At 44.1% G+C, this 23,705-nt stretch overlaps 2 protein-coding genes across 5 annotated transcripts in view; one reads left to right on the top strand and one right to left on the bottom strand.

Annotated features, from left to right (window-relative positions):
- The window catches only part of UBQLN1 (ubiquilin 1), a 37,591-nt gene extending 33,555 nt beyond the window's left edge, over positions 1 to 4,036 (top strand). For both annotated transcript variants that reach the window (XM_037035687.1, XM_037035688.1), the window contains 2 exons: positions 379 to 547; positions 2,072 to 4,036. In XM_037035687.1, coding sequence (XP_036891582.1) covers positions 379 to 547; positions 2,072 to 2,224 — 322 coding nt within the window. In that variant the 3' untranslated portion in view covers positions 2,225 to 4,036. The remainder of the gene's footprint in view (positions 1 to 378; positions 548 to 2,071) is intronic.
- Positions 4,037 to 13,651: 9,615 nt separating this feature from the next.
- IDNK (IDNK gluconokinase) lies at positions 13,652 to 22,993 on the bottom strand. 3 transcript variants are annotated; one of them, XM_037035887.1, is made up of 5 exons: positions 22,834 to 22,977; positions 20,842 to 20,872; positions 20,412 to 20,498; positions 15,102 to 15,145; positions 13,652 to 14,370 (listed from the first exon to the last, which is right to left on the bottom strand). In XM_037035887.1, the coding sequence occupies exons 1-5, from the start codon at positions 22,881 to 22,883 to the stop codon at positions 14,025 to 14,027; spliced, it is 558 nt and encodes a 185-aa protein (XP_036891782.1). In that variant the 5' UTR covers positions 22,884 to 22,977; the 3' UTR covers positions 13,652 to 14,024. The 3 variants fall into 3 exon arrangements, with proteins under 3 accessions (XP_036891782.1, XP_036891784.1, XP_036891783.1); XM_037035889.1 differs by having other exon boundaries at positions 20,412 to 20,494; positions 22,834 to 22,885; XM_037035888.1 differs by lacking the exons at positions 13,652 to 14,370; positions 15,102 to 15,145 and adding exons at positions 16,435 to 19,857; positions 19,986 to 20,090 and having other exon boundaries at positions 22,834 to 22,993.
- Between the last annotated feature and the right edge of the window lie 712 nt (positions 22,994 to 23,705).

Genomic DNA, 23,705 nt, shown 5'->3' with positions numbered 1-23,705 from the left:
GAGAAACAGGGAGAAAAACATTGTGTTCAAGAGAAACATCAATGGGCTGCCTCTTGCACCCCCCTGAGGACCTGGCCCCACAACCCAGGCATGTGCCCAGACTGGGAATCGAAGGGGCAACCTTTTGGTTTGCAGGAAGACACTCAACCCAGTTATACCAGTGAAGGTTCTGTTGGAGAATTTTAGACTTAATATCTTTTTTGTCTTTTTGTCGAGATTGTTTTTAAGATAGAGCTTTCAAAGTGAGAAAAACTCATTTTTAAGAGTGTAACTTAGCAAATGCTACGTTAAAATGTCACTGATTTATTAACAGCTTGCTTGATCTGGCTTCTTGTTTTGTAGGAATTTGGGTTTATTACCAATTTGTGCTTTCCCTAGGTTTACTCCTGGCCTAGGGGCATTAGGAAGCACTGGAGGCTCTTCAGGAACCACCAGCTCTAGCTCTACCGCTAGTGAAAACCCAAGTCCCACGGCGGCCACCACTGAACCTGGACACCAGCAGTTTATCCAGCAAATGCTGCAGGCTCTTGCTGGAGTAAATCCTCAGGTAGTGGTTCTGTTTTGCTCACAGTTTGCATTCCTTAATGTTATAAATTCCCTCCCCCTCAAGAAAAAGACAGGAAAGAAGTGGCAGTCCTTTAGAGTTTAGACTGTAATCAAAAGTACAGTCTTAAGAATATTGATTCTAAAGCAGGCATTATAACAATGGTTAACTTTGGTACTATATCAGACACTAAAGGAAATGTTTTGGTTGAAGAGAATAAATATTAAAACTCTGCCTTACTTTTTACAAGGTGCCTTTAAAAATGTATTATGCTGAGTTGATAAAGTTTGTCAGGGAGGAATGAGAAACTCAGTTATCCCAAATACCTCCTGATCAACTATATTCTGTCTAGTCTTTGTATTTTGACTTAAGAAAAGAACCTAACTACCTAGAAACAGAAGCATGGAACAGACTGACAGCTGTCAGAGGGTGGGGGAGGGGGAGACTGGATGAAAGAAGGTGAAGGGATTATTAGCCGAAGAATGTACATGCGTAACCCATATACACAGACCACAGTGTCATCATTCCCGGAGAGGAGGCGGAGCTGGGGCAATGAGGGAGGGGGGGAAATGGGGACATCTGCAATAGTATTAATAAAAAGTGAGGGGAAAAAAATCCCAGCTACCTCATTCCACCCACTACTACCTCCTATGGTAACTTGTGTTACATGTATACACCTCATAAATATGTCTGAAAAGTGTGGGCTGATAATAATGTTCTTGCATCTGGAAGCATTTACTGGCTTGGCCCAGAGTCTGCCATTGTGCAAAGATTACTGCAGTTCAAACCTATTATAGTAGGTTGCCTCCAAACTTCTGCACGGCAACCATATAGCATGCTTAATGATTTTTAAGCCTAATTAAATGTAATAAACAGGGCAGGGTTGTATCTTACACGAGTATTTGTATCCTGATCCCTAGCATATCCATGCTGGGAATATCCATGGACTTAAGAAGAAGAAAGGATTTGAGATACTGGTCAGAGTTGTTACATAAAGTTGTGCAATCTGTAGGCTTCCCCATTATTAGGTTGGCCTGGTTGGTTGATCATTTGTGCATTTTTGTCTTACCTCATTTGTGAAGAAAGATACGACACTGCTGAATGATCAGAAGTACAATCTTTGGGCCTGAAACTGGACCTATTCTGAAGACTGTGGCTGGCCAATGCGGAAATTGAATCCATATTCTAAGCCTCATTAAAACTTTAGAATTGTATATGTGAGGACACTGGCTTTTATAATTACCCATTTGGTCAGTAGCTACAAAATAAGTCATCTACTTCTAAACTGTTTGCATATACAGGATTCTTACTTGTTCATGAGCTTCTTAAATACCTGTAAAATAATGGTTGAGGTTTAGTAAGCCACATTTTTAAGTATGTGATCTATTTGACATGATTGTTTAGGTATAAATTAGACTGCTTAGAATAACAAAATAAAGTGCTAATGGACTTTTAAATATGTTGGAAAAGCTTCAAGAGTGCTTTTGTAGCTTGGAGTTTTGGTTATTTTTTCTGTTTCTTTAACAGCTACAGAATCCAGAAGTCAGATTTCAGCAACAACTGGAACAACTTAGGGCAATGGGGTTTTTGAACCGTGAAGCAAACTTGCAAGCGCTGATAGCAACAGGAGGCGATATCAACGCAGCTATTGAACGGTTACTGGGCTCTCAGCCATCATAGCAGCATCTCTGTATCTTGAAAAAATGTAATTTATTTTTGATAACGGCTCTTAAATCTTTAAAATACCTGCTTTATTTCTTTTTGACTTTTGGAAATCTGTGCTGTTATAAACAAACCCAGTATGATGCATTTTAAGGTGGAGTGCAGTAAGATGTGTGGGTTTCTCTGTGTTTTATTTTTCTTTTCTTTTTTGGAACAATGGGAATCAATGCTTTTTCATTTAAGGCTACTGCATGCATCAAACATTTCTGCATTTCTTGTAATTTAAAAAAAAGATCATCATTTATAGTTGGGTGAACAGATTTTTGTCCTGCATCTGTCCAATTTATTTGCTTTTTAAACATTAGCCTATGATAGTAATTTATGTAGAATAAAAGCATTAAAAGAAGCAGATCATTTGCGCTCTATAATTTGTGGTACAATATTGCTTATTGTGACTTTGGCATGTGTTTTTTGCAAACAAAATGCTGTAAGATTTATACTACTGACAGTTTTATTTGTATACAATATATTATGCACATTTGGGACTGCATTTCTAGAAACATACTGCAGTAGATTATCTGAGCAAAAACACTTGTAACCAAAAAAGTAAAGATAAGGACATACTTGAAAGTATTTCCTAATTGTGTAGTATCTTACAGCATCTTTTATAAAACATCTCTCAGCAAAAGTGCCAGTTGGTCAGGTTTGTTGAGTAGAAAAGCTGATTCTGGTTATCTCTTAAGGACATTTAATTGTACAGACATCATAATGTAACATTGTGTCAACATTCACTGATTGATTGTAAATTACTTTAATTTTTGTGCTGACTGGAAGGAGCACTGTAGTGTAACCCAAAAGTGCATTTGCCTAGGACTTTTCAGCTTCTCCCATAGGTAGTTTAACAGGCATTACAGTTTGTAATTGAAATATGTTGCTTTCACTGAAAGTGTCTTGATGCTTCAGTTATTTTTAATCACCATATAAAAATAGAACTATCTTTTGGGTTTTCAGATTTCTTATGCACAGGCAATACATGAATTTAAAATGATTTGTGAGCTACTTGTTTCTGAAGTGTTTTGGTAGTTTTATTAAGGAATAGTTAAATATTGTGCTTTTCAGAGCCTCAGAGAAGGGGAACTTGAGGGAGGGGGCGGGGATCTATCCTGGATTGGGCCAGCCTAAATAATACTGGCAACCAAGATTCTGTTAGGATTTCTGTGCTTATAGTGTAGTAAACAAGTATCATTCAGGGGTGAAAAACAAAGAGCCGTTTTAACAATGTTGAGTACATTTGGCTGTTCTACAGCTTTTTTCTTTCCTCCCCAGAAAAGTTCTGTTTGCCTAACTCTCAAATTGTTGGTGTGGTACATTCCTTTAGGACCAATTAAAACATAACTTTGGGGTCAGTAATATAATTTGGCTGACTCTGGTTCAGTATTCTCTTAGGTCATTGTAGTCTCTCATGTACAGGAAATTTAAATGTTGAAGTTACCTAAAATGAGTTCAGACCAATAAAATCACAGGAAATACAAGTTGAATTCCATTACTTCTGTAAGTTGCTTGCTATAAAAAGGGTTAAGAGGTCAGGTTGTCCACCAACTGGTGCACTGTTCTGACACTCCCCAGGAGGAACACCTGTGTGAAGGTCAAGGTGGAGGCATGGCTAGAAGACGTTGTTAAGGATGATGTTCACGTGTCTTTGCTCTCTCTACCTTATGCCGCAGTCTGGTTTAAAAACTTCTGTAAATGGTGGTATACAGTACGGGATAGTGTCATAACTAATTTGACAGTTTATTAATCAAAAATAACAATAAATCTCTAGCTTTTACACTTGGTTCGTCTTGCCTCTTTTGTAGAAAGGAAAAGATGTCTTTCAGAGTTGATTTTTCCTCAGATTGTATCATGCTTTATATTCTTAATTTTTAAAGTTTCCTCAGTTTAAATATGTGTATCCTTACAGTATTATGTGTTACAAAGGTAGCCAACTGGGAAGTTAGGTGACCTGGGCTCTGCTTGCTCTTTTGGGCCCCTGACTAGTCATTTGCTTCTGAGTAAAGGCATCATGATGTCTTTATTACAGAGGTGGTGGTGAGGCCTGTGTGGCGCACTGGGCTGGGTGAGTTCTTAAGGACCTTTCAGCTGCTGCACTGGTATGATTTTTTTTTTCTTATGTTTCTCTTGGATTTGAATATCCAAGGATTATGTTTATCCTGGATTTGAATATCTTTTAAGGGGTTCAAAATACTGAAAATTCTAAAAAGCATTAAAAAGACACTTTAAATATTATGGGCTTAAATTGTTCTCATTGGATTAATACAAACTGAATAAAGAAAGGAGTGTGAAAATATTTCAGGATTTTATTTCCCAAGTGAAAATATTTGTGATACTGTGCTATCTTCAGCTGGCCTGTTTGTATTCAGAGGAGTTTGACTTGGCTTAAATATAATAATGAAAGGGGTCTTTCGTTCGGGGAGAGATCAGGCATATTATAACAAAATGGGACAGAAAACTGTCACCGACACTAGTGATAAAAGTGAAGTTAGGCCATGTGTCTCAGTGCTTGACCAAAACAAAAAAGGTTGTGTGATTAAGACAGGGAAATACTGCATGTTAAAGTTAATCTCTCAGAGGTTAACATTAAATTAAACATGTTAAAGTCAACAAGAAGCCTTGCATTGAAGAAGCCTGTTTAAAGTTGTTTAATCCAGCCTTTCCAATCTTTAAGTTAACTATTCAAGGTAATGCTAATTCCAGTGAACATACTTTGGGAAAACTATACGTAGCAAATCTCTCCTTGTCTGGTATTGTGCATGATATTCTCTTGTCTGGAATTCCATCCGTCGTCTTCAGCTTATATATAGTCTGCATTCCTTCTGGGCTCAGTTCCATTGCTGAACAGTGATTGATTTACTCGGAACCACTTAGTCTTTACTGTCAGCTGCTGCATTTTGTCCCTCTCATTCACCTACAGTTTTCATGGGATTTGTTTTCTGCTGAGATTTTCTTCTCAGTGACGTAAACAACAGTGTTTTCCTCGCCTTCTTTGTATCTTTTCTTTAATCAACCATAAGCTACCGATGCCTCAGAAAATCAGCATTTATTGAACATCTCTCCAGTACCAGGTTCTTTTCTAGTTGTTCAAAGTAAATAGCAGTAAATAAAACAAAAAACAAAGTTCTGTCCATATAGAGTTTGCACAGTAGAATCTAGGGAAACAGACAATAAACAAAACACACATATATATTCTGTTAGCCAGTGACAAGTGCTTTGTTGAAAATTAAGGCTGGTTCAGAATGGAAGAAGGTGTTTTTACTTTATATAGAGCAGTCAGAGAAGGCCTCAATGAGGTGGTGATGTTTAAATAGAGACTCAAAGAATATCTATCTGGGATTGTGAATAATTTTCCAGGGAAGAGTGGTACAGCTAGCAAACAAGCTCTGTAATGTGAGTGTCTTGAGTGTGTTTAGAACACAGGGAGTTCAGTATGACTGTGCAGGGAAGAAAGTGGTTTAAGGAATATGATTGGAGAGATAGGAGCAGGGGCGTGGCTTAGATGTTTGATGTGGAGGACTCAGCACCCCATCCTTTGTATCCTGTCCTCAGAGTTTTCTGATTTACCGGTTCTGGGGTTGGAGGAGAATTTCCATTTCTGACAAGGTACCATGTGAGACCTACAGGCCTACTGGAATAGGGTGGCTGGGGAGGAAGCAGAGTGACCTGAGGAGGCAGTAATCTTGGTGAGATCATACGGCCTTAGGCTAGGTTGGCAGCAGTGGGGGTGGTAAGAAGTCAGGTTTGGGGTATGCTTTGAAGACAGAGTCTTTATGATTTCCTGATGGGTAAAAGTGGGAAGGTAAGCACAAGAGAGGTACCAATTATTGAGCAAGACAAACAAGGAAGAGAGGCACATATGGAGAGGAGTATAAATCAGAGGTTTAGTTTTGACATTTAAAGTGGGATATACTTAGTATGCATATAAATGCAGAGAAGAAGAAGGCAGTTGGAGGAGAGGATCAGGCTATAGACAAGTTATGCAATTGCCAGTGTACGAGGGGGGACCGAAAAGAAAGTAGAATTATCTTCCGGAAGGTGGGCCTCTTGCAGTACAGGCTTTCCCCAGTTGGTGAGTGTTCTAGGAACCCCTCTGTATCCATGTACCACCTGACACTGTTGTGAGAGGCTGTGTTCTGCTTCAGTGGAATTTTTTTGAAGGCTCTTTCAGTGTGTTTGCCCATTTCATGATGGGTGATTTATGACTGCACCTTCCTACACTGTGCCTAGTGTCAGCAGCTTTTGACCCAAGCAGCATGACGCCCCTCCCCACGCCTCACCCTCCCTATTCACAGGATCTCATGCTGAGTGACTTTTTTGTTTCCCTGGATGAAAAAAGTCCTCAAAGGGAAACATTTTCTGATGTGGAAAAGGTAAGGAAAAAAATGGTAGAAGCACTTAAAAGGCATCAAAATCGACAAGTTCAAAAACTGTTGAGCAGTGGGGAAAAGCCTTGATAGGTGTATTGCCTCAAATGGAGAGTAGTTTGAAGGTGACTGAAGTTTAAACATGAAAGAATAAAGGCACAATTTTTTATAAATAAGTTTTATTGCGGGGGGCGGGTGGCTGTCCCTTGTATATAGCTGGTATTTAAAGCCAAAGAATAGCCCTGGCTGGTGTAGCTCAGTGGACTGAGCGCAGGCCTGCGAACCAGAGGATTGCGGTTCGATTCCCAGTCAGGGCACATGCCCGGGTTGCAGGCCAGTTCCCAACGTGGGACCCACGAGAAGCAACCATACATTGATATTCTCTCCCTCTCTCCTTCCCTTCCCATATAAAGATAAATAAATAAAATCTTAAAAAAGAAAGCCAAAGAATAAGACTGGTGGGTCTCAACCAGAAGCAGTTTGCACCCCAGAGGGCTTTTGGCAATATATAGATAAACATTTTTGACATCATGATTGGGGCTATCGGCATCTAGTGAGTAGAGGCCAAAAATGTTGCTCAACATTCTTTAATGTACAGGACAGTCTCTCACAACAAAGACTGAGCTTGGCTGAAATGTTCAAGCTAAATGCTTCCCCTCTAAGATGAAGATGCTCACTATCACCATTTCTATTCCACATAGTATTAGTAGTCCTAGCCACAGCAATGAGACAAGAAAGAGAAATAAAGGCATCTAAAACAAAAAGGGAGAAATAAAACTGTTTGTAGATGACATGATAATATATAGAAAATCCTAAAGCCTCCACCAAAAAACCATTAGAACTACTAGTTGAATTCGGTAAAGTTGCAGGATACAAAATCAAAGTACAGGAATCTGTTGATTTTTCTCACCAATAACACCAGTAAAATACCAAAAGGAGGAATAAAGAAAACCCATTAACACTTTAATCAAAAGGCATAAATTGATCTCACCTTTAACAGGAACCTAACCAACAGAGCAAGCAAAATATAACTAAAGACACTGAAATTGAGAACAGGCTGACAGTGACCAGAAAGGAGGGAATTTCAGGGGAAAGGGGTGAACGGTTTGCAGGAACAATTACATAAAGGACACATTGGACAATAACAAGGGGGGGGGATGGGAGGGAGAGAGGTGGGTTGGGCTGGGGGTGAAAGGCAGAAAATTGTACTTGAACAACAATTAAAATAAAAATGTAAAAACACAAATTACCTAGGAATAAATTTAACTTAGGTGAAAAATGTGCTCTGAAAACTCAGTCGCCTGCAGTGTTCTGAGCCATCCAGATAATTTCTGCAGAGGAATGTTGAAGCTTAATGCAAAATGTGATGCAGATTCACTGCACTACTCACTCAGCTGTTTTGAATATGAGGGCCACCCTGATACGCTTGCTCACTCAACGCCATCTATTATCTCCACTGATGAGTACAGTTAAGTTGTCATCGTTTGTTCATGTTCATTCCCATCCACTCTTCTTGGCTGCCAGGTTACATTGATACCGTGCAAACCATTCTTATGTTAATAATGGCTGGAATTTTTCTGGGTAGACTTTGTATATCATGTTAAAAAGTTTATGCACAGTGAGGAAAGCCAACAAAGAGAACCTACTGTGTGAGGGAAGGTATCTGCAAGTGGCATCCAATAAGGGGTTAATATCGAAACTACATGAAGAACTCATGCGCCTTTACACCAAACCCCCTTAAACAATCCAATAAAAAGAATGGCAGAGGACTTGACATTTCTCCAAAGAAGATATGCCAACAGACATGAAATGCTCAATGTTACTAATCATTAGGGAAATGCAAATCAAAACCAGAATAAGAACCCACCTCACACTGGTGAGAGTGGGTATTGTCAAAAAATCAACACATGAGTGTTGGTGAGGGTGTAGAGAAAAGGGAGCCCCTTAAGACTGTTGGTGGGATGTCAGAGTGGTGCAACCAGTATGGAAAACTGGCTAGTCTTCAAAAAGTTAAAAATAGAGCTGCCCTACAATCCAGCAATATCACTTGTGGGGGTTTATATGAAGAAAATAAAAACATTAATTTGAAAATATACATGTACTCTGTTCACTACAGCATTATTTACAGTAGCTGAGCTGTGGAAGCAACCAAGGTGTCCATTGATGAATGGATAAAGATGTGGACATATAAAATGGTATATTATTGAGCAATAAAAAATGAAATGTTGCTCTTTGCAACAACATGGGTAGATCTAAAGGGTATTAAGCTAAATGAAATAAGAGAAAGACAAATAACTGATTTCACTTACGTGTGGAATCTAAAAAAAAACGAAAAATGAATAAACAACATACAGATTTAGAGAACAGGTTTATGGTTACCAAAGTGGGGGGAAGGAAGGGCAAATGGTTGAAATTTTTAAAAATAAAAATCACACAGATTTTTTTAACAAGTGGTACCAAAAAACCACAACAAAGTTGATAGTGCCAAGGCTGAGAATTTGAGGCTAGGTGAATTTTAAAGGGAGAATGTTGATAAACACACACTTTGTGAAGACTGAGCCCTGATTTACTCTAACAAGTGAGAGACCTAACAAGAGCAAGTGAAGAGACCTTTTCTCAAGGATAAACGTGCTCAGTGAACTGTATTGAGTGCTGTTACTTCAGATGCTTCTAATGGATTGGATATTAAACATACAAATTTAATGAAAGGAAGGACGGTCATTTGATGACAGAGTTTTTATAGAGTTGATGAGGGTAAAATTCTAGCTAGAATGGACCAAGGAGATATGAGCAGAGTCTTGCAGTGAAGAGAATCAGAGAAATGGGGTTGGTGGTGACTGTGTAGAAAAGATTGCCTTTTATATTCTTTTAAGCTGGGAAGCACTAAACAGGGTGGGGCAAAAGTAGGTTTACAGTGGTGAGTACATGGAAGCTCATTTTTATTTATTAAGCATTATTCTCCATACAAATAACTAAACCTACTTTCGCCCCACCTAGTATATGTAGCATATTTGTATTCTAATGGCAGCGATCCCGTGTGTGTGGGGGGGGGGGGCGGGGACTTGATTTAGGGGGAAAATAGGAAGTAATTGTTTTCCAGCAAAAAATACAAAAAGAAAGAAAGTCATCACTAGCTTTTGATCCCCAGAATAGGTTTAATAAGTAGGTGAATAAACCGGCACTTCCTGACATGAACTAAAATGTTTTTCTCATGTGTGAGCAGCCTTTCCTTGTTAGTAGGAGTGGCACCTTCCCAGGCCATCGGATGGCATTTTGGCGTTTTGTGTTCAACCCTTTCGGAAGTGGAGAGACAGCCTGGCATCTCTGCTTCAGTGAGATGAAGCATAATGTGCTTGAGAATTCTTCCAGAGCTGGGCCAGTGTGATGAAGCGCATCCTCAGATGGTAATTTCAATTCATGCACGTTAACAGCTGCCCTTCGGACTCCCTAATTATTAGGTAACCTGTCCCAGATCCACAACCCAGCCTGTCCTCAACACTCCCTGCTTAGAGCAGAGCTAGGTGCGTAGAGGGGGTCCCCATGTAATTCCTCTCAGAAGATCAAAGCTGAATGTGGGACCTAATTCTTTAACAGGGTATAAAAAGTAGCTGTGTGTATTCAAGCTAGATTTAGAACAAAACCAAAACCAAAACCAAAAACTATTTAGGCACTTTCTCCACTCCTTGTACTTCCGAAAAAGTGAAGGGACTTTTCCTCTGTGTTGTGGTTACTGAGTGCTTTATAACGAAATACCCTACCACTTGGTGGCTTAGAACAAAATCAGTCATTGATTTTATTTCCAAATGAGCAGTTTTGACTGGGCTTAATGTGAACGCCCCTGGAGTAACTCGACTGGGTCTGGAGAATTGACTTCCAAGAGGGCGTCCTTGCCTGGCTGTGTAACTGCTATGTGCTTCCACTGGGGGGCGCAGCTGGTGTCTCAGTTCCACTCCCCATGAGCCTGTCCACAGGCTACTTGGTAGATGGGTTTCGAGACCAAGTATTTTAAGAAAAACGAAAGTTGTCGGGTTTTTTTTTAAAGGTCCGGGCCCAAAACTGGCCCCGCGTCATTTCTCCCATATTGTAACGGTCCAGCAGTTTCCACTCACCCAGAGTGAAGGGCCGCGGGTCCTGCTGCTTGATGGGTAGAATTGCAAAGAATCTGTGAATTTATGACGGTCTCAATCTATTACATACTGTCGTCCCAGAAGGGGAAAAATGTCAGAGCAGTTTTCTTCTCCAATGTTCGCTTTTTTCCCCTGAGGCAGTAGTGACAACCTGGTTGTTGAATATTGTGGAAGAAACTAGGTACGCTTGACCGAGCCCTTTTCACTTGGGAAAGTCTCTCCAAAAGGTAGCACGCATTCCAGCCTGCTGCCCTAGCGTATGGTAATAAGCTCAGCGCGGCTCCGTGGTTCTCATGTTTGCTAAAAACCGCGCCAATATGGATGTAACAGAACTCACTATCGTAAGCATGTTAAAGTACATTTCACAGTGCAACCACGGTGAATGCAACCAGAACTTTAGTCATCACCCTGAACGGAGACCCTGCAGCCCTTAAGCAATTACTCGTACCTCTGTGCCCAGCTCCTGGCAACCTCTAGTCTGCAGTCTGACTCTGGATTTATCTATTTGAATGTTTCATATACATGGGGTCGTGTGGCCGTTTTTTGTGTGGGTTCTGTCACTTAGCCTGTTTCTCGGTTCATCCGCGCTGTAGCATGTGTCAGTACCTCCTTCGACGGCTGAATGATATCCCATTGTATGGGTGCACTGCATGCGATTCCTTAACCTGCTGATGGACACCGACATCATCTGGGTATTGTGAATAATGCTGCTGTAACATCTGACTTGACCTGGTCAAGGGCTGGGGAGGGGTGGGAGGAGACCCTGGCAGTGATTCAGGAGGAAGACTCAGACAAGCTCGGGAGGGGTTCACAAGCTGCCCTACAGTTGAAGTGACAGGAGTGGGAGTTTCTGTCCTGTGGTCACGCTCCCTCAGACTCAGGGGGTGACATGCACAGCAAGAGCTAATTTGTTGGGTAGTTTGTGTGTCAGGTTTTAGTTTTAGCACTTTGCAGGCATTATCTCAGTTATCACAGTCTTATGGGACAAGTGGTGTCCCCACTTTATAGGAGAGGGAGATGTGTAACCCGAACTTTCTCCAGTGGAGGGGGCAAGTTGGAAAGTGCTGCTGGAGGGGGTCATAGGTAGTAATTGCAGGGTTGAGGAAATCTTTCATTGGCACCTGTTTTGAGCCATTTCAAACAGTTCTCACCTTCTCCTTCTTCCCAGTTCATAGAGGCTGGGCAAGGGTGGGGTCATGGCTGGGTGGGGAGCAGCACTCCACTGCCCTCCACCCAGGGACCATGACCCTTGGCTGCTTGGAGGGGTTCTCGGGACCTGGAGAGCACTTTGCACTTGCGGTATCTCCTCTGCGCCACCAGAGGGCAGAGCTTCTGCACACCTTGGCCTCCCGGCGACCTTGCTTGGGAACAGAGCCATAGTAGCACTCAACCCCACCAAACTCAATGCATTTTTAAAAAGCAACTATTAATATTTTCTAATGCCTCTCTTAATAAAGCTTACCCAAGCAAACAATGCATATGATGCCTTATCTCTGAAGGACAGAAAGGACGGTAGTATGTAGTAAGTGAATGGGCTTCGGCCTGCAGCGGCTGCACCAGACAAACCTGTGGCAGTGGGTGAGGGTTGGTGCCCATCGGTGGGTCAGCGGATGAAGAATACCAGGTGCAGGTGGGTGTTCATGTGTTGGACTCACGACAGATGCAGTGTGATTTGTTTTGAAGTGATAAACAACTCTCGTTAAAAATAAAGTGGAATAAAATGGTCCCTTTGTTACATTCTTGGAAATTTCAGTGAATATTAAAGCTGCAAAAAATATTTCTATTTATGTATAAAATAGAGTTGGATTATGTGCTCCTACCATTATAAACAGGTTTTCTCATTTGGCCCTACATGAATGTCCAGCAGGATATTTGAAAACCAACTCTTTTTTTGTGTGAAGAACTGTCTTCAGTTACAACTCCAGCCTGTACCCGAGGACATGAGATGCCCTATCTTTCCACCATGAGGTTAAGCCACCTGAGAGCCAGGGCTTTGTGTTACAGGCCCTCAAACCCTCCGGGGTGCCCCTCATAGTACCCAGTGTGGACTCACTGGGGACAGTGGATTGACTGAGCCCTTCCTCTATGGCTGGGGGTGATTCTCATCCAGCTGGAGTATGTCAACCGCCCCCTAAATATGAGGGGTGATGTAAACTGAAGCCAGGCAGGAGGTGTCCCAAGTACTTGGCCAGAGAAGAAAATCCAGGGCTCCACATTTTCTTAGGCAAAGTGCATCCACCCAGCAGGTCCCTGCCGATCCCTGGCACCCTATGCAGGTGTTCTACATGCAGTTCCCGGGACAGAAACTGCGTGCCCTTGTGAAAGAAGTTAATTGGTTCCAACCCATTTTCTGGCCAGAGCCAAGCAGTAGCCCTATAATGTAGCTAGGTCTTATGGCCCTGCTCAGGATCGTGGGATAAAGAAGCATCTTCCTGGAGCCCTGTGTGGGGATGAGCTCAAGCCCAGCCCATGCTGGCCAGATTGCAGCTTCCCTAGCCGGTGCCCAGCCAGCTGTGTGCCAGCAACACACCAGCATCTCCAACCTCTTGTGCTGCACTGGCACATGGTTGCTCATTGGAAGGTTTCCTTTTGTGTCTTGGCCACAGCAGCTCTGGCATTCCTTCCAGGCCTGGTGTCTGTGACAGATGGCTTTTATAGGAGGGCAAGTGGGCTGACACCACGGAGGCTTCTGTAAAATGGAGACGGGCAAGACTGGATCAGTGCATCCCACGCCTCATTCACTCAAGTTCCATCTTTGCAGGTTTTTTTGTATCTGTGAACTGCATGTTCTTTTAGTTTACTCATCTTGAACTGACCCAAGGACAGAGGATTAGGAAGTGATATGAAATGACTTGCTGGGGAGTGGTCGAATTCGTACACATTTCTGCTCCTGAGACCAATTTCTGAGGGATGCCAAGGATGGCCAAGTTTTATTTATTTGTTGGAATACGGCACGATCAAGAATGTTCTGAGTAAAGCAATGATTTCAGCATTGATCATATAATATCCTCTGACCACTTGATTGGGTCACATGAATTTCAATTTGAATGGAAGCCTAACTTTGGGAATTCCCGCTCATGTGTCAGAGCATGACGACAGAGTATCACAAATCCCTAAAATTACACCCCAAAACTCATATCTCAACACATTGTAGCTTATTCACCTGAATTAGAGTTTAGGATACAGTAGCAAAAAGGATGCTGGAATGTCTGGATTAGTTAGAAATTTCTGGCTAATTCCGTTCTGGACCACTGCTATGCAACAACTTACACTTCATTTTAGAGCTTTCACAATTATCGCAATGATCTCGGAAAGAGTTTTGTCCACACTGATTTGGATGAATTTTTCTGGAGCTGATGGAGGCTCCAGAGTATCGAACTGGGACTGCAATAACTCAGGGGGCATAAAATGTCCTTTTCTTCTCAATAAGCGTTCAGAGATGACCTCAAATGAGCCACTCAGGTGGACCACAAGGAGCGTCACCTGGGCCAGCTTCCCCTCCTTCCCCTGCTCGTCATGCTTCCCAAGGGCACCGTCTTTCCCTTGGATTAAGATGTCTCTGTACACTTTCTTCAGAGCTGAACAGGCTAGAACCACATGCTGTCCCGAGGCCACATCTCTGTTAAAAAAAAAAAAAAAGCAGGGGAAGAGGAAGAAGTGCTAAAGAATTATGACATTTAAAATACTTGGTGTCAACTCTAGGGTGAGTCCAGTCCTGCTTCCCTGCAAGCGGAGGGCATTAGAGAATGGTGGTCAAGATTTCAGGCCGTCCTGGTTCTGAGGCAAAGATCTATCAGTGAACTGAACTATCTTGGGCAAGGCATGCATTTCCCTGACCATCAGTGCATCATCTGCTAAATGGGGCTGCCCATAGAATTGTGAGAAGGAAAAGGTTTATCGAGCTGGGAACACAGTAGTGCTTGGTGAGCGCTGGCTCCTGTGGATGCAGGGTATGGCTCAGGTGCTGCAGCGTGTTGCATGTTTCAAGCACTTACATACTGATACTGTTTGAAGTACTACTCATGCTTCATCTTGTTAATTCTTCACAATAATCTGTGACTAGGAGCTATTTAACTGCTTTTTCGAGTGAAGAAACAGGCTCATAGAAGCCCAATGGCTAGGATTCCCAGCTGGTGGTTGTGGAGCTGTCTGGGTTTGTCTCCAGAACCCAACTGGACTATACGAGCACATCTGTGGCTGATGAAAATCACTGTTGGTTATTACACAGAAAAACATTCCACTTCTGGGATCTTTTCTCATAAATCAGTTGTGATTTCAAGGGTCTATTTTTTCCTCTCCTTTCTGATGGGTCTTTACTCACAGGCTTACACCAAGGCCTGATGTTCTTACCTTAGTAAAATTTCATGCAAGTTGCAAAGCCACGGAATCCTGTCCTGAAATTAAAGCAAACAAAAGTGACTTTTCCAGGTATTGTTTGTACAGAAACATAGTTAATCTTCTTCGTCAATGTTAAGTCCAGAGTGAACTGAGTGATTTTGAGAAGTAGGCCATACACAAGGCTGAGGGTCAAGTCACTGGGCAGTGAAGCACAGAAACATTTTTCCGGTTGAGGCGTCAGTGGCTCTTTTCACAATAACGAAGATTGCCCTGAAATTTTAGGGTATGTCTCCCCCGTCTCAGCTCCATGTTGTATGTGTTTTCCCTGATTCTAATATGATTACAGATCTCCCGTGGTTGTATGGCATGATTCTCCAGGTGCCTCTGATCCCAAATGCAGGTAAGTATCCACAGAAACCCTGGTCAGCTACCCTTTCATCAGACCGTCCTGAACTAAAACTCAAGTCAGGGAAAAGCACCACGAGAAATTTGTTTTCCCAAAGACCAGACAGAGGACGTTTACACTGGACCCCTACAGTGATTCACAGGGACATCCTCCTGTGACATGATTTCCTCCCAGGGGTAAGTACTTATTGGCCATAAAGCACTGAAAAAATCTTTTTATTAATGAAAATTTCAAACAGATAAAAACAGAAGAAACAGCACAAAACAAACTTCTGTTAACTTGTAACACAGCTTCAACAGTTACCAACTCCATCTCGTTTCACAGTACATCCCCGCTGGTCCCCGTCTGCGCTCTCATCCTTCGTTATTTTGATGCATGTTCCAGAAACATGATGCATTTTTAAAAAGTCCTTGCTTTTATTATGTATTTGATTAGTATGGTTTTATTGAGGATTTCTGCATTCATGTAATGGAGACCTGCAGGGTTTTTTCTCGTATGGTCCACACTGAATTTTGGTATCTAAGGTATACTAGCCTCATAATATGAGTAGCTTTCCCTCTAAATCTATTTTTGTATATTGCATACCATATATTATTGTTATGGAGTGGATGTTCGTCTCCCCCAATTTTAATACGCAGAAGCCCTAACCCCACAATGTGATGGTGTTGGAGGTAACTAGGTTAGACGAGATCACGAGGATGGTGTTCTCATGATGGGGTTAGTGCCCTTCTAAAGGGAGACCCAGGAGCTACTGCTCATGCTCTCCTGCCTCGCCCAGGTGAGAGCACAGTAAGAGGGCAGCCATCTATAAGTCCGGAAGAGGGCTCTCACCAAGAATCGGACCATGCCAACATCTTGGTTTGGATCTGGGCTTCCAGCCTGCAGAACTGTGAAAAATAAATGTCTGTTGTTTAAGCGAACCATCAGAGCCCAGGGCCTTTTTAGAGGGGAGATCTTCAATTATAGATTCCAATTCTTGAATGAGCAGCTGTGTTCAGTTCTTCTATTATTGACTCAGTTTTGGTACCTGCAACATTTGAGGTGGAAGAGACTACACACACAGGCAGATCTCTAGATATTTCTGATTCTTGTGCCAAATGCAGCGCCAGCGAGGTCATAGTTTCACTTTGGGGGGCGGGGGAAGCAGACCCTTGTATCCCCGAGCACTGTGTCTGCAATCAGGTCGCTGCTGTCCAAGCCCATTTTCCCAGTAATTTGTTCTTCAATGAAATTGTCCAATTTTATCAAAGTCTTCAAGTTTACTGGCATAAGCTTGCTCATGGCCCACTTTTCATTCCAATCTTAATTGTGCTTTTTACCCTCCTGACCAGTCCTGCCAGGGATTTGTCAAACAATTAGTTTTGCTCATCAACTAGCTTTATATTTCATTAATTTCAGCATTCATTTCTATTTTCTATTATCACATTCTTCCTTTTAGTTTATTGGGTTTTTTCCTACTTGAACACTTAGCTCATTATTTTCCGCTCTTGTTATTTTTCCAAAAGTGCATTCAGAGGCTGTTTCTTCCTTTGTAGTGTTTCAACTGCATCCCACAAGTTTTGTCTGATGGCATTGTTGTTGTACATTTCAAAACATTTTATATTTCCAATTTACACATTCCTTATGAATGTTGACTTTTACTTTTCAATTTTACTTTTTTTTTTTACAGCTTCTGACCATTTTAGTGATTTGTGAGAATATGCTGCTGGAGTTGATATTCAAGGTCATTTCACTCCTGATAGTCCCTACATGCAGGGGCGAGAGGGGGAAGGGTGCGCACCCTCAACCAGCCTGGTGCTTAGAAGTAGTGGGCACAATGCATGTTCCACTGAGACTTCAGTCAGGACGTCGCAAGGACAGAGGGTTCCTGGGCCTGTGGTTCCAGTGATCCGATGGAAACATCTAGAGAAACAGAGTGTGCTCTGGGAGGGGTGGTGGTTAGGAGAGGGGAGATGGAGCTCCCAGGGGTCGACGAGGGGGTGTGCGTCCAGTCGGTCGCGTGCAGGGGAGGCAGAGGGCGACCAAAGAGTGGGAAGGTGGCGGAAGGGAAAGGAACCGGATTCACCCCATGTGAAAGTGAATTTAAGACCATAAAGAATGCATGTAAAAAGTACATATTTTATATACAAATAAAAGAGGGAAAAACCTCTAAAATTCACTCAGTAGGTATTTTTGGAAGATGAAACCAAAGGTGATGTATTCTGTGAATTTTTCAGTACTTTCCAAAATCCCTATACAGAGTGAGTATTCCGTTTATAATCAGGAAAAAATTTCTCTTTTAAATACTTTTGAAGTTGAAGTGGAAGTCTGCTCAAGTGTGACTACAGGTTGCCAGGACAGCATGGGGGCTCACTGAGTGGAAGCTCACAAGTTCTTTATCATCATCACGCTAATAACATGCCTTTCTAGACAGGCGCTGTCCAACAGAGCTTTCTGCTGCACTAGAAATGTCCTGTCTGCACCATCTGGATTGGTAGCCACCAGTCACAAGTAGCCGTGGACACTTGAAATGTGGCCCTGCAACCCAGGAACTGGGGCTTGCATCTCACTTCTTGAAATAGCCTTAAGGAGTGCTTGGAACATTCACCTCCTGTTCTTCAGCTTCACACCTCAGCCCTCTGAGCCCCAAACCCTCCTGAAACCCTCCCAAGACTCTTCCCCAGGCAGAACCCCTGCCTCTGCCTAGGGCTCTGTAGTTGATTCCCCTCACACCATCAAAGGGGTGGGGCTGGTTGCCAGGTAACCAGGAGGGGTGCCCCTGCCAGCTCAGCTATGACCCATGCCTTCACTCTTAGACTTGCTGGGCTTTTGTCAGGAAGGCAGACCATCTGCTGTTCTACCCCTTGCTCTGTTCTGCATCTCTCTCAAGTCTGGCTAATTCGCACAGTTTCCGAATTCGCACAGTTTCTCCTAAATGTATTCAGGAACTCGTTGTGTTTCTTCCGGGAACTGATATCCATGTCCTGGGTACAATAAATTCCTTTTCTGATTCCTACTCCCCCCACCCCATCCGTATTGTCCACTTACGGATGCTCACCTTTGAACACAGGAAGGGCATTTAAATGCCATTTTAAAGTCTGTCCATTTGGGTTGCTTTACTTTGTTCTTCAACTTAACTCTTATGTGCAACTCACCAAGGAGAAAGAGAGACTTGACGGGGCACATCTGACACACTACAGAAATGGTTCACATTTAAACATACACATGTCTATCCAGGAATGATATTAGGAACAATAACAAATGAAAAGTGATACTGAAAAATTGGAGTACTTATCTGTGCATTTATTTTAATTATCTATCTCATTTAATCCTCCCAAGAACTCAATGAAACAGTACAATCCCTACTTCAGGGGAGGAAAATGAGGTGCTGAGAGAGGAACCTATTTGCCGAAGGTCACACAGGCTTAGTGGTGGGGCTCAGTTATCTGCATTGTGTCTCTTATCTCTAGTATGAAGGTTATGTGTAAATTATCTTGTATGGTTCACTTCCTATCTTCTTAAGTCAAAGGCTGTGACTTTATTTTGTTGGTTCAAGGCTTGACTCACTGCGAACTCAAGCTGCACTCACTGACACAGAGAAGTGCACTCTCAGAATGCCGCAGAGTTAGCCCTGCTCATGGGGCAGTGACACATTTTCAAGGCAGGACAAAGGGAAGAGGGAGATGCTGGGGGCACAACGGGGTGTGAGCTAAGTTCACAGGAAGTAAAAACAGTGCTGGTCTTTGGCCAGTTCCATGCTGTTCTGTCCTTTGGACACACCTGGCACGTGGCCCTGGCTGGGGCCCCTGCTCTGTGGACCCAGACCTTGACCCTGCCATCACAGTGTCTCCGGGGCGACAGCTAGCTTAGCCAACGAATCCAGTTGGTAAGTCTGGCTTGAGAGACGCCTGTAGGAAATGGCCTCGTGATGGTGCACGTACAAATGGAGGGCCATTCATTCATTCCTTCTCTCCTTTATTCATTTATTTACAAATCGGCCACAAATATTCTCTGACATTTACTCTGTATATATTTTACTCTATATTCCCAGGCCCTGGGAATATACAATGGTTAACAGAAATGGCCACAGTCCCTGCCCTTTTGGAGGTTAAATGTAGTTGCATAGATAAATATTAATCAAATTCTCACACTATCAAATGCCAAGCTGCAAGTGGGACAAAGGCAATAAGGGATATGTTGCCATGAGAGTTTACTATACGAGGTTTTACTTAAGTGGGTCAGGGAGGGCTTCCTTGCAGAAGTGGCACAGGAGCTGGCATGTGAGGGATGCGTAGGGCTAACTTGGTGGCCAGGTGAAGCAAGCACATTCCAGGCTATGGACCAGCAGGTACAAGGGCCTGGGAAGGAGCATGGCAGGAGGAGCTGAAAGGGGCCATGGTGGCTCCATGGGAGGTAGGGAGCCGGTGCATGGCAACCATGGAGAGTGGACTGGGTCAAGGTCATTCTGGCCTAACTACACATGATTAGGCATTTAGGCATTTGGTATTGACCCTGAGATTGGTGGAAAAATTCCAAAGGGCCAGATTTGAATTTTTAAAGATCACTCTGGCTTGGGGTAGATGACAGAGTCTGGTGATGCTACAGGCTGACAGGACCTGAGAAGGGAAGATGAACTTCCCCATGTATGAGGTCCCCTCAGGAATGACATTCTGCACATTAAAATTCTTCAGCAAAGTGTTCTGGCAGACCCTGTCCAAGCTGGGGCAGAGAGTGGGTGCATTGCTTCTGATGCTGAGGTAAGAGAAATTCAGGGCCAAAGCTAGTAACATTCACTGAGGCCCCACTGTGTGCCTGGACTGTGGAACACTGTCTCTGAGCTCGATCTTAACTTAGGAGCTGAGCTACACCAAGCACTGCAAAGCTCTGAACCTGCATTGCTCAGCTGGAATACGGGTGTTGGAAACAGTGAACATTACCTGGTCAGTCAGCGGGATTCCTTTTCCCATCTTTATTCGATTTTCTTCTGGGTGATAGTCATCCGCATCATAGAATTTCCATCCTAGCTTTAAGAACAAAGTGAAAGGCTGAATGTGGCAAGCAGCGTGGCCCATCCTGCCAGCTGTTCACCACCAGCAGCCCGAGGGCCATCGCCAGTGCAGGAGAGAGGTCTGGGAGGCCACTTCAAGATCCCCGCTCACGGGCTGCTGCAGCTCTTTTTTTCATTCATTGCGGTTCACAATCACCAGAGAGGAAGACAAAATTGCTCCAGTGGTTTGCACAAACCTTGCGCAGGTGCTGTGGTGAGTTTTACTAACCACTACAGGCCAGAAGAAAGGGTGGGCAAAGGGAGAGAAATAGGAGACAACACAATGGTGCTTGTAAGTGGGGGTCGTGAGGGCAGGTTACCTCGGATGCCAGCAGGGCGCCCACGGTCGATCTGCGGAAAGGACACAGGTGTTCAAATGGCTGCTCTTTACTAACCTGCACGGCAACTCTTCCCATGCAAAAGTGGCTGCCCCACTGGTGTTAAAACACCAATAACTTTATGATGTTGAAGGAGTGAGAGTGATGCTCTTGACCCTGGAGGCTAGAGCCTGACCAAGCTAAACTTCCTCTAGGAGTTTAAAGGACATAATGACCAAGTTACCAGTACTTTTCCCCCCCAAAAGCAATATATAAGATCTCATTGAACTCCCTGTGTTTTTTTTTTTTTTTGGCCCTGTCCTATAGATGTTTAGTTTTTAAGAAACATACTGAATAATGGGATCAATTAGATCTTGAAATTATCCTTAACTCCTCCCTCCCTCTGTCATACCCTACATCCAGTCCATCAATGCATCTTTTTGGCTCTGCCTTCAATATGCCTCCAGCATATGGCCACTTCCTCTCATCTGCATTGTTCCTTCGACCTCATCTCCCACCACTCAGCCCCACTGACTTCCTTTCTGGTCCCCAGAGAAGCCAAGCCTCAGGCTTTGCATTTGCCATCCCCGCTGTCTACAATGCCCTTGCGCCAGCTATCAATGCGGTTTATTCCCTTGCTTCCTGTGGATCTTGGTCAAATATCACTTCCTATGAGAAGCCTTCCTGGACCATTCTTCTTGGCACTTTGTTCCACTATCCCTCCTATTTTTTCTTGCAGAGCACCACGCACCACTTGGCACACCAGACATACGTTTATTCACTTACTGCCTGTTGCCCACACGAGCGTGTAAACTCTTTGAGGGCAGGGGTTTTATGAGTCCTGGTCACTGTGTCCAGTGGGCAACACAGAGTAAGGACTAAGTTCAATAACTACTTACTGAGTGATCACTATCACAACCATAATTATAATGGTAGAAATCATCTGGTTCAGAGCCTCCTCCTCTGAGCCCAGGAGGAGATGCGTGTGGCCCAAACTCACAGCAAGGGCTCCCATTACGTGGCGGCCATCTCTCATTCTCAACTTCTCCGACTCATACATCAGTTAGGGAGTCTCGGCCAACACGTTTTATTTTCATTTCAGTTAAGATTCCCCAAATTATTTTAATTTCTCAAAATTTGAGGTTAAAAATGCACAATAATTTTGGAAAGCTAAACCTGCCCACCTGAGGCAAGAAAGAGTCTATAATATACACCTGACCACACGGGCAGTTCCTGGTCCAGAAGACCGTGGGCCCTGGAAGGTTATATTTTAGTTGTTGTTGGTTTTTTTTGCTGCCTCTGTTGGAAAGCTGCAGAGGCTGTCGTTCCTGATAAAGGGCAAAGTTCGATATTGGTTTAATCAAGAAGGCAATGAAAGGCTGGCACCCTCAGCCCCCAAGCCGGCCAACCTGGAGGCTTTGCGGCAGCCAGGTGTTCTTCCTGCCTCACAAGCCCTCCCTCCGTATTAACGCTGACTTCTTCCAGCTGTAGCTGCTAAAGTCTGATCAAAGACAGGGAAACAAGCTTAAATTCACGTCCCAAAATCTAATCAGAAAGCCCAGTACCTCGCAGGAGGGAGCTGCAGCTCTACCCATCCTGACAAAGGTCTGCAGAAGCTGGACCAGGTTTGCCCCCACGCTTTGGGCTTTGCAAGCTCCACCTGGTTCTGACCCCACCCCGCCTCCCCACCCCAGACCTCGGTCCCTGTGACCGCCCCGGCCGCGCCAGGTGCCCCAGCGGGCGCCTCTTTACAAACGGCCTCTCCGTGGAGAGGAGAGGGGGCCCCGGATCTCGGATGTGGCGCCGCGCCAGGTGCCCCGGAGCGAGCAGGTTGGAGGGGGAAAGAGGGAGCAGGTCCCGGAGCCTCACTTTACTGCAAAGTGGAGGGAGGCTCCCAGGGCCGTCCGGTCACCGCGGGCCGGGAACGGAGCCGGGTTCGGCCTCCGCGGTGCCGTCCCCTCCTCCCGGGCATCCCCAGCGCCCTCTGAGACCTACTTTCCTGAGCCGCTCACGCCCATGATCAGCAGCGCTGCAGGCGCCGCCATGGTCCCAGTCCCGCTCCTTTCCGCAGCTTCCGGGCCGTGCACTCCGCCTTCCCCGGCAGCCGGGGCGGAGCAGCACGAGGGCGGGGCGCGTCGCCTCCGCTGCCGCGCCATGTCCCACTGCCCCGGCGCGTCCCAGGCTAAACCCGGGTCCGCGTAGCCTGCCAGGGTGGGGTATGGGGGCGGGAAGCCGGCCCGCAGCCCCTCCCTCTGCCATCTGCGGTCCTCTGGGTCCATCTCCGCTGCTGGGGCCTCGCCCTCCAAGGTCAGACTCTCCTGCTTCTCCAACATCTGACGGAAATAGATTTGATTTATTTAAAATGTTATCGTCGCCCTTTCTGGCCGGGTAGCTCGATTGGAGCATTGCCCCAAAAGGCCAAAGTTTGCGGGTTCGGTCCCCGTTGGGGCGCATACAGGAATCAACCCGTGAACACATGGATGGGTGGAGCAACAAATTGATGTCTCCTCTCCCACTGTCCCCCTCTCCCTCTGTCTACGAAGTCAATAAATTAAAGAAATTTAAGGTGTTTTAAAAAGAATAAGCAGGTAATAAATTCACACTTTCCCACACCATGTGACAGTAAGTATCCATTTCCCGAACGACCCCCCCACCCCCCGCACCCGCACATAGGTAGATGGGTTTGAGTATTTTATGAAATTGGGATCATGCTGTACATGGTATTTTGTAACCTGGCAATTTGTCACAATAATGTGAGAAGGACATTTTTTTTAAACATTTTATTTATTTATTTTTAGAGGGGAAGGAAAGGAGGAAGAGAAACATCAATGTATGGTTGCTTCTTGTGCATCCCCTGCTGGGAATTG

This window comes from Sturnira hondurensis, unplaced genomic scaffold, assembly GCF_014824575.4.
Source record: "Sturnira hondurensis isolate 20B ecotype Veracruz unplaced genomic scaffold, ASM1482457v3 Scaffold0022566, whole genome shotgun sequence".
In the NCBI taxonomy this organism is placed as follows: domain Eukaryota; kingdom Metazoa; phylum Chordata; class Mammalia; order Chiroptera; family Phyllostomidae; genus Sturnira; species Sturnira hondurensis.
This window is presented reverse-complemented; position numbering and strand designations above follow the sequence as displayed.

What these genes read in the sequence shown, in the direction of transcription:
- IDNK (XM_037035887.1), bottom strand. Translation starts at nt 22,883, where the DNA reads ATGGCGGCGCCTGCAGCGCTGCTGATCATGGGCGTGAGCGGCTCAGGA. An exon ending in GAATCCCGCTGACTGACCAG is followed by an intron (nt 15,146 to 20,411) that starts GTAATGTTCACT and finishes CTTTAATTTCAG; the next exon opens with GACAGGATTCCGTGGCTTTG. An exon ending in TTGCATGAAATTTTACTAAG is followed by an intron (nt 14,371 to 15,101) that starts GTAAGAACATCA and finishes TTTTTTTAACAG; the next exon opens with AGATGTGGCCTCGGGACAGC.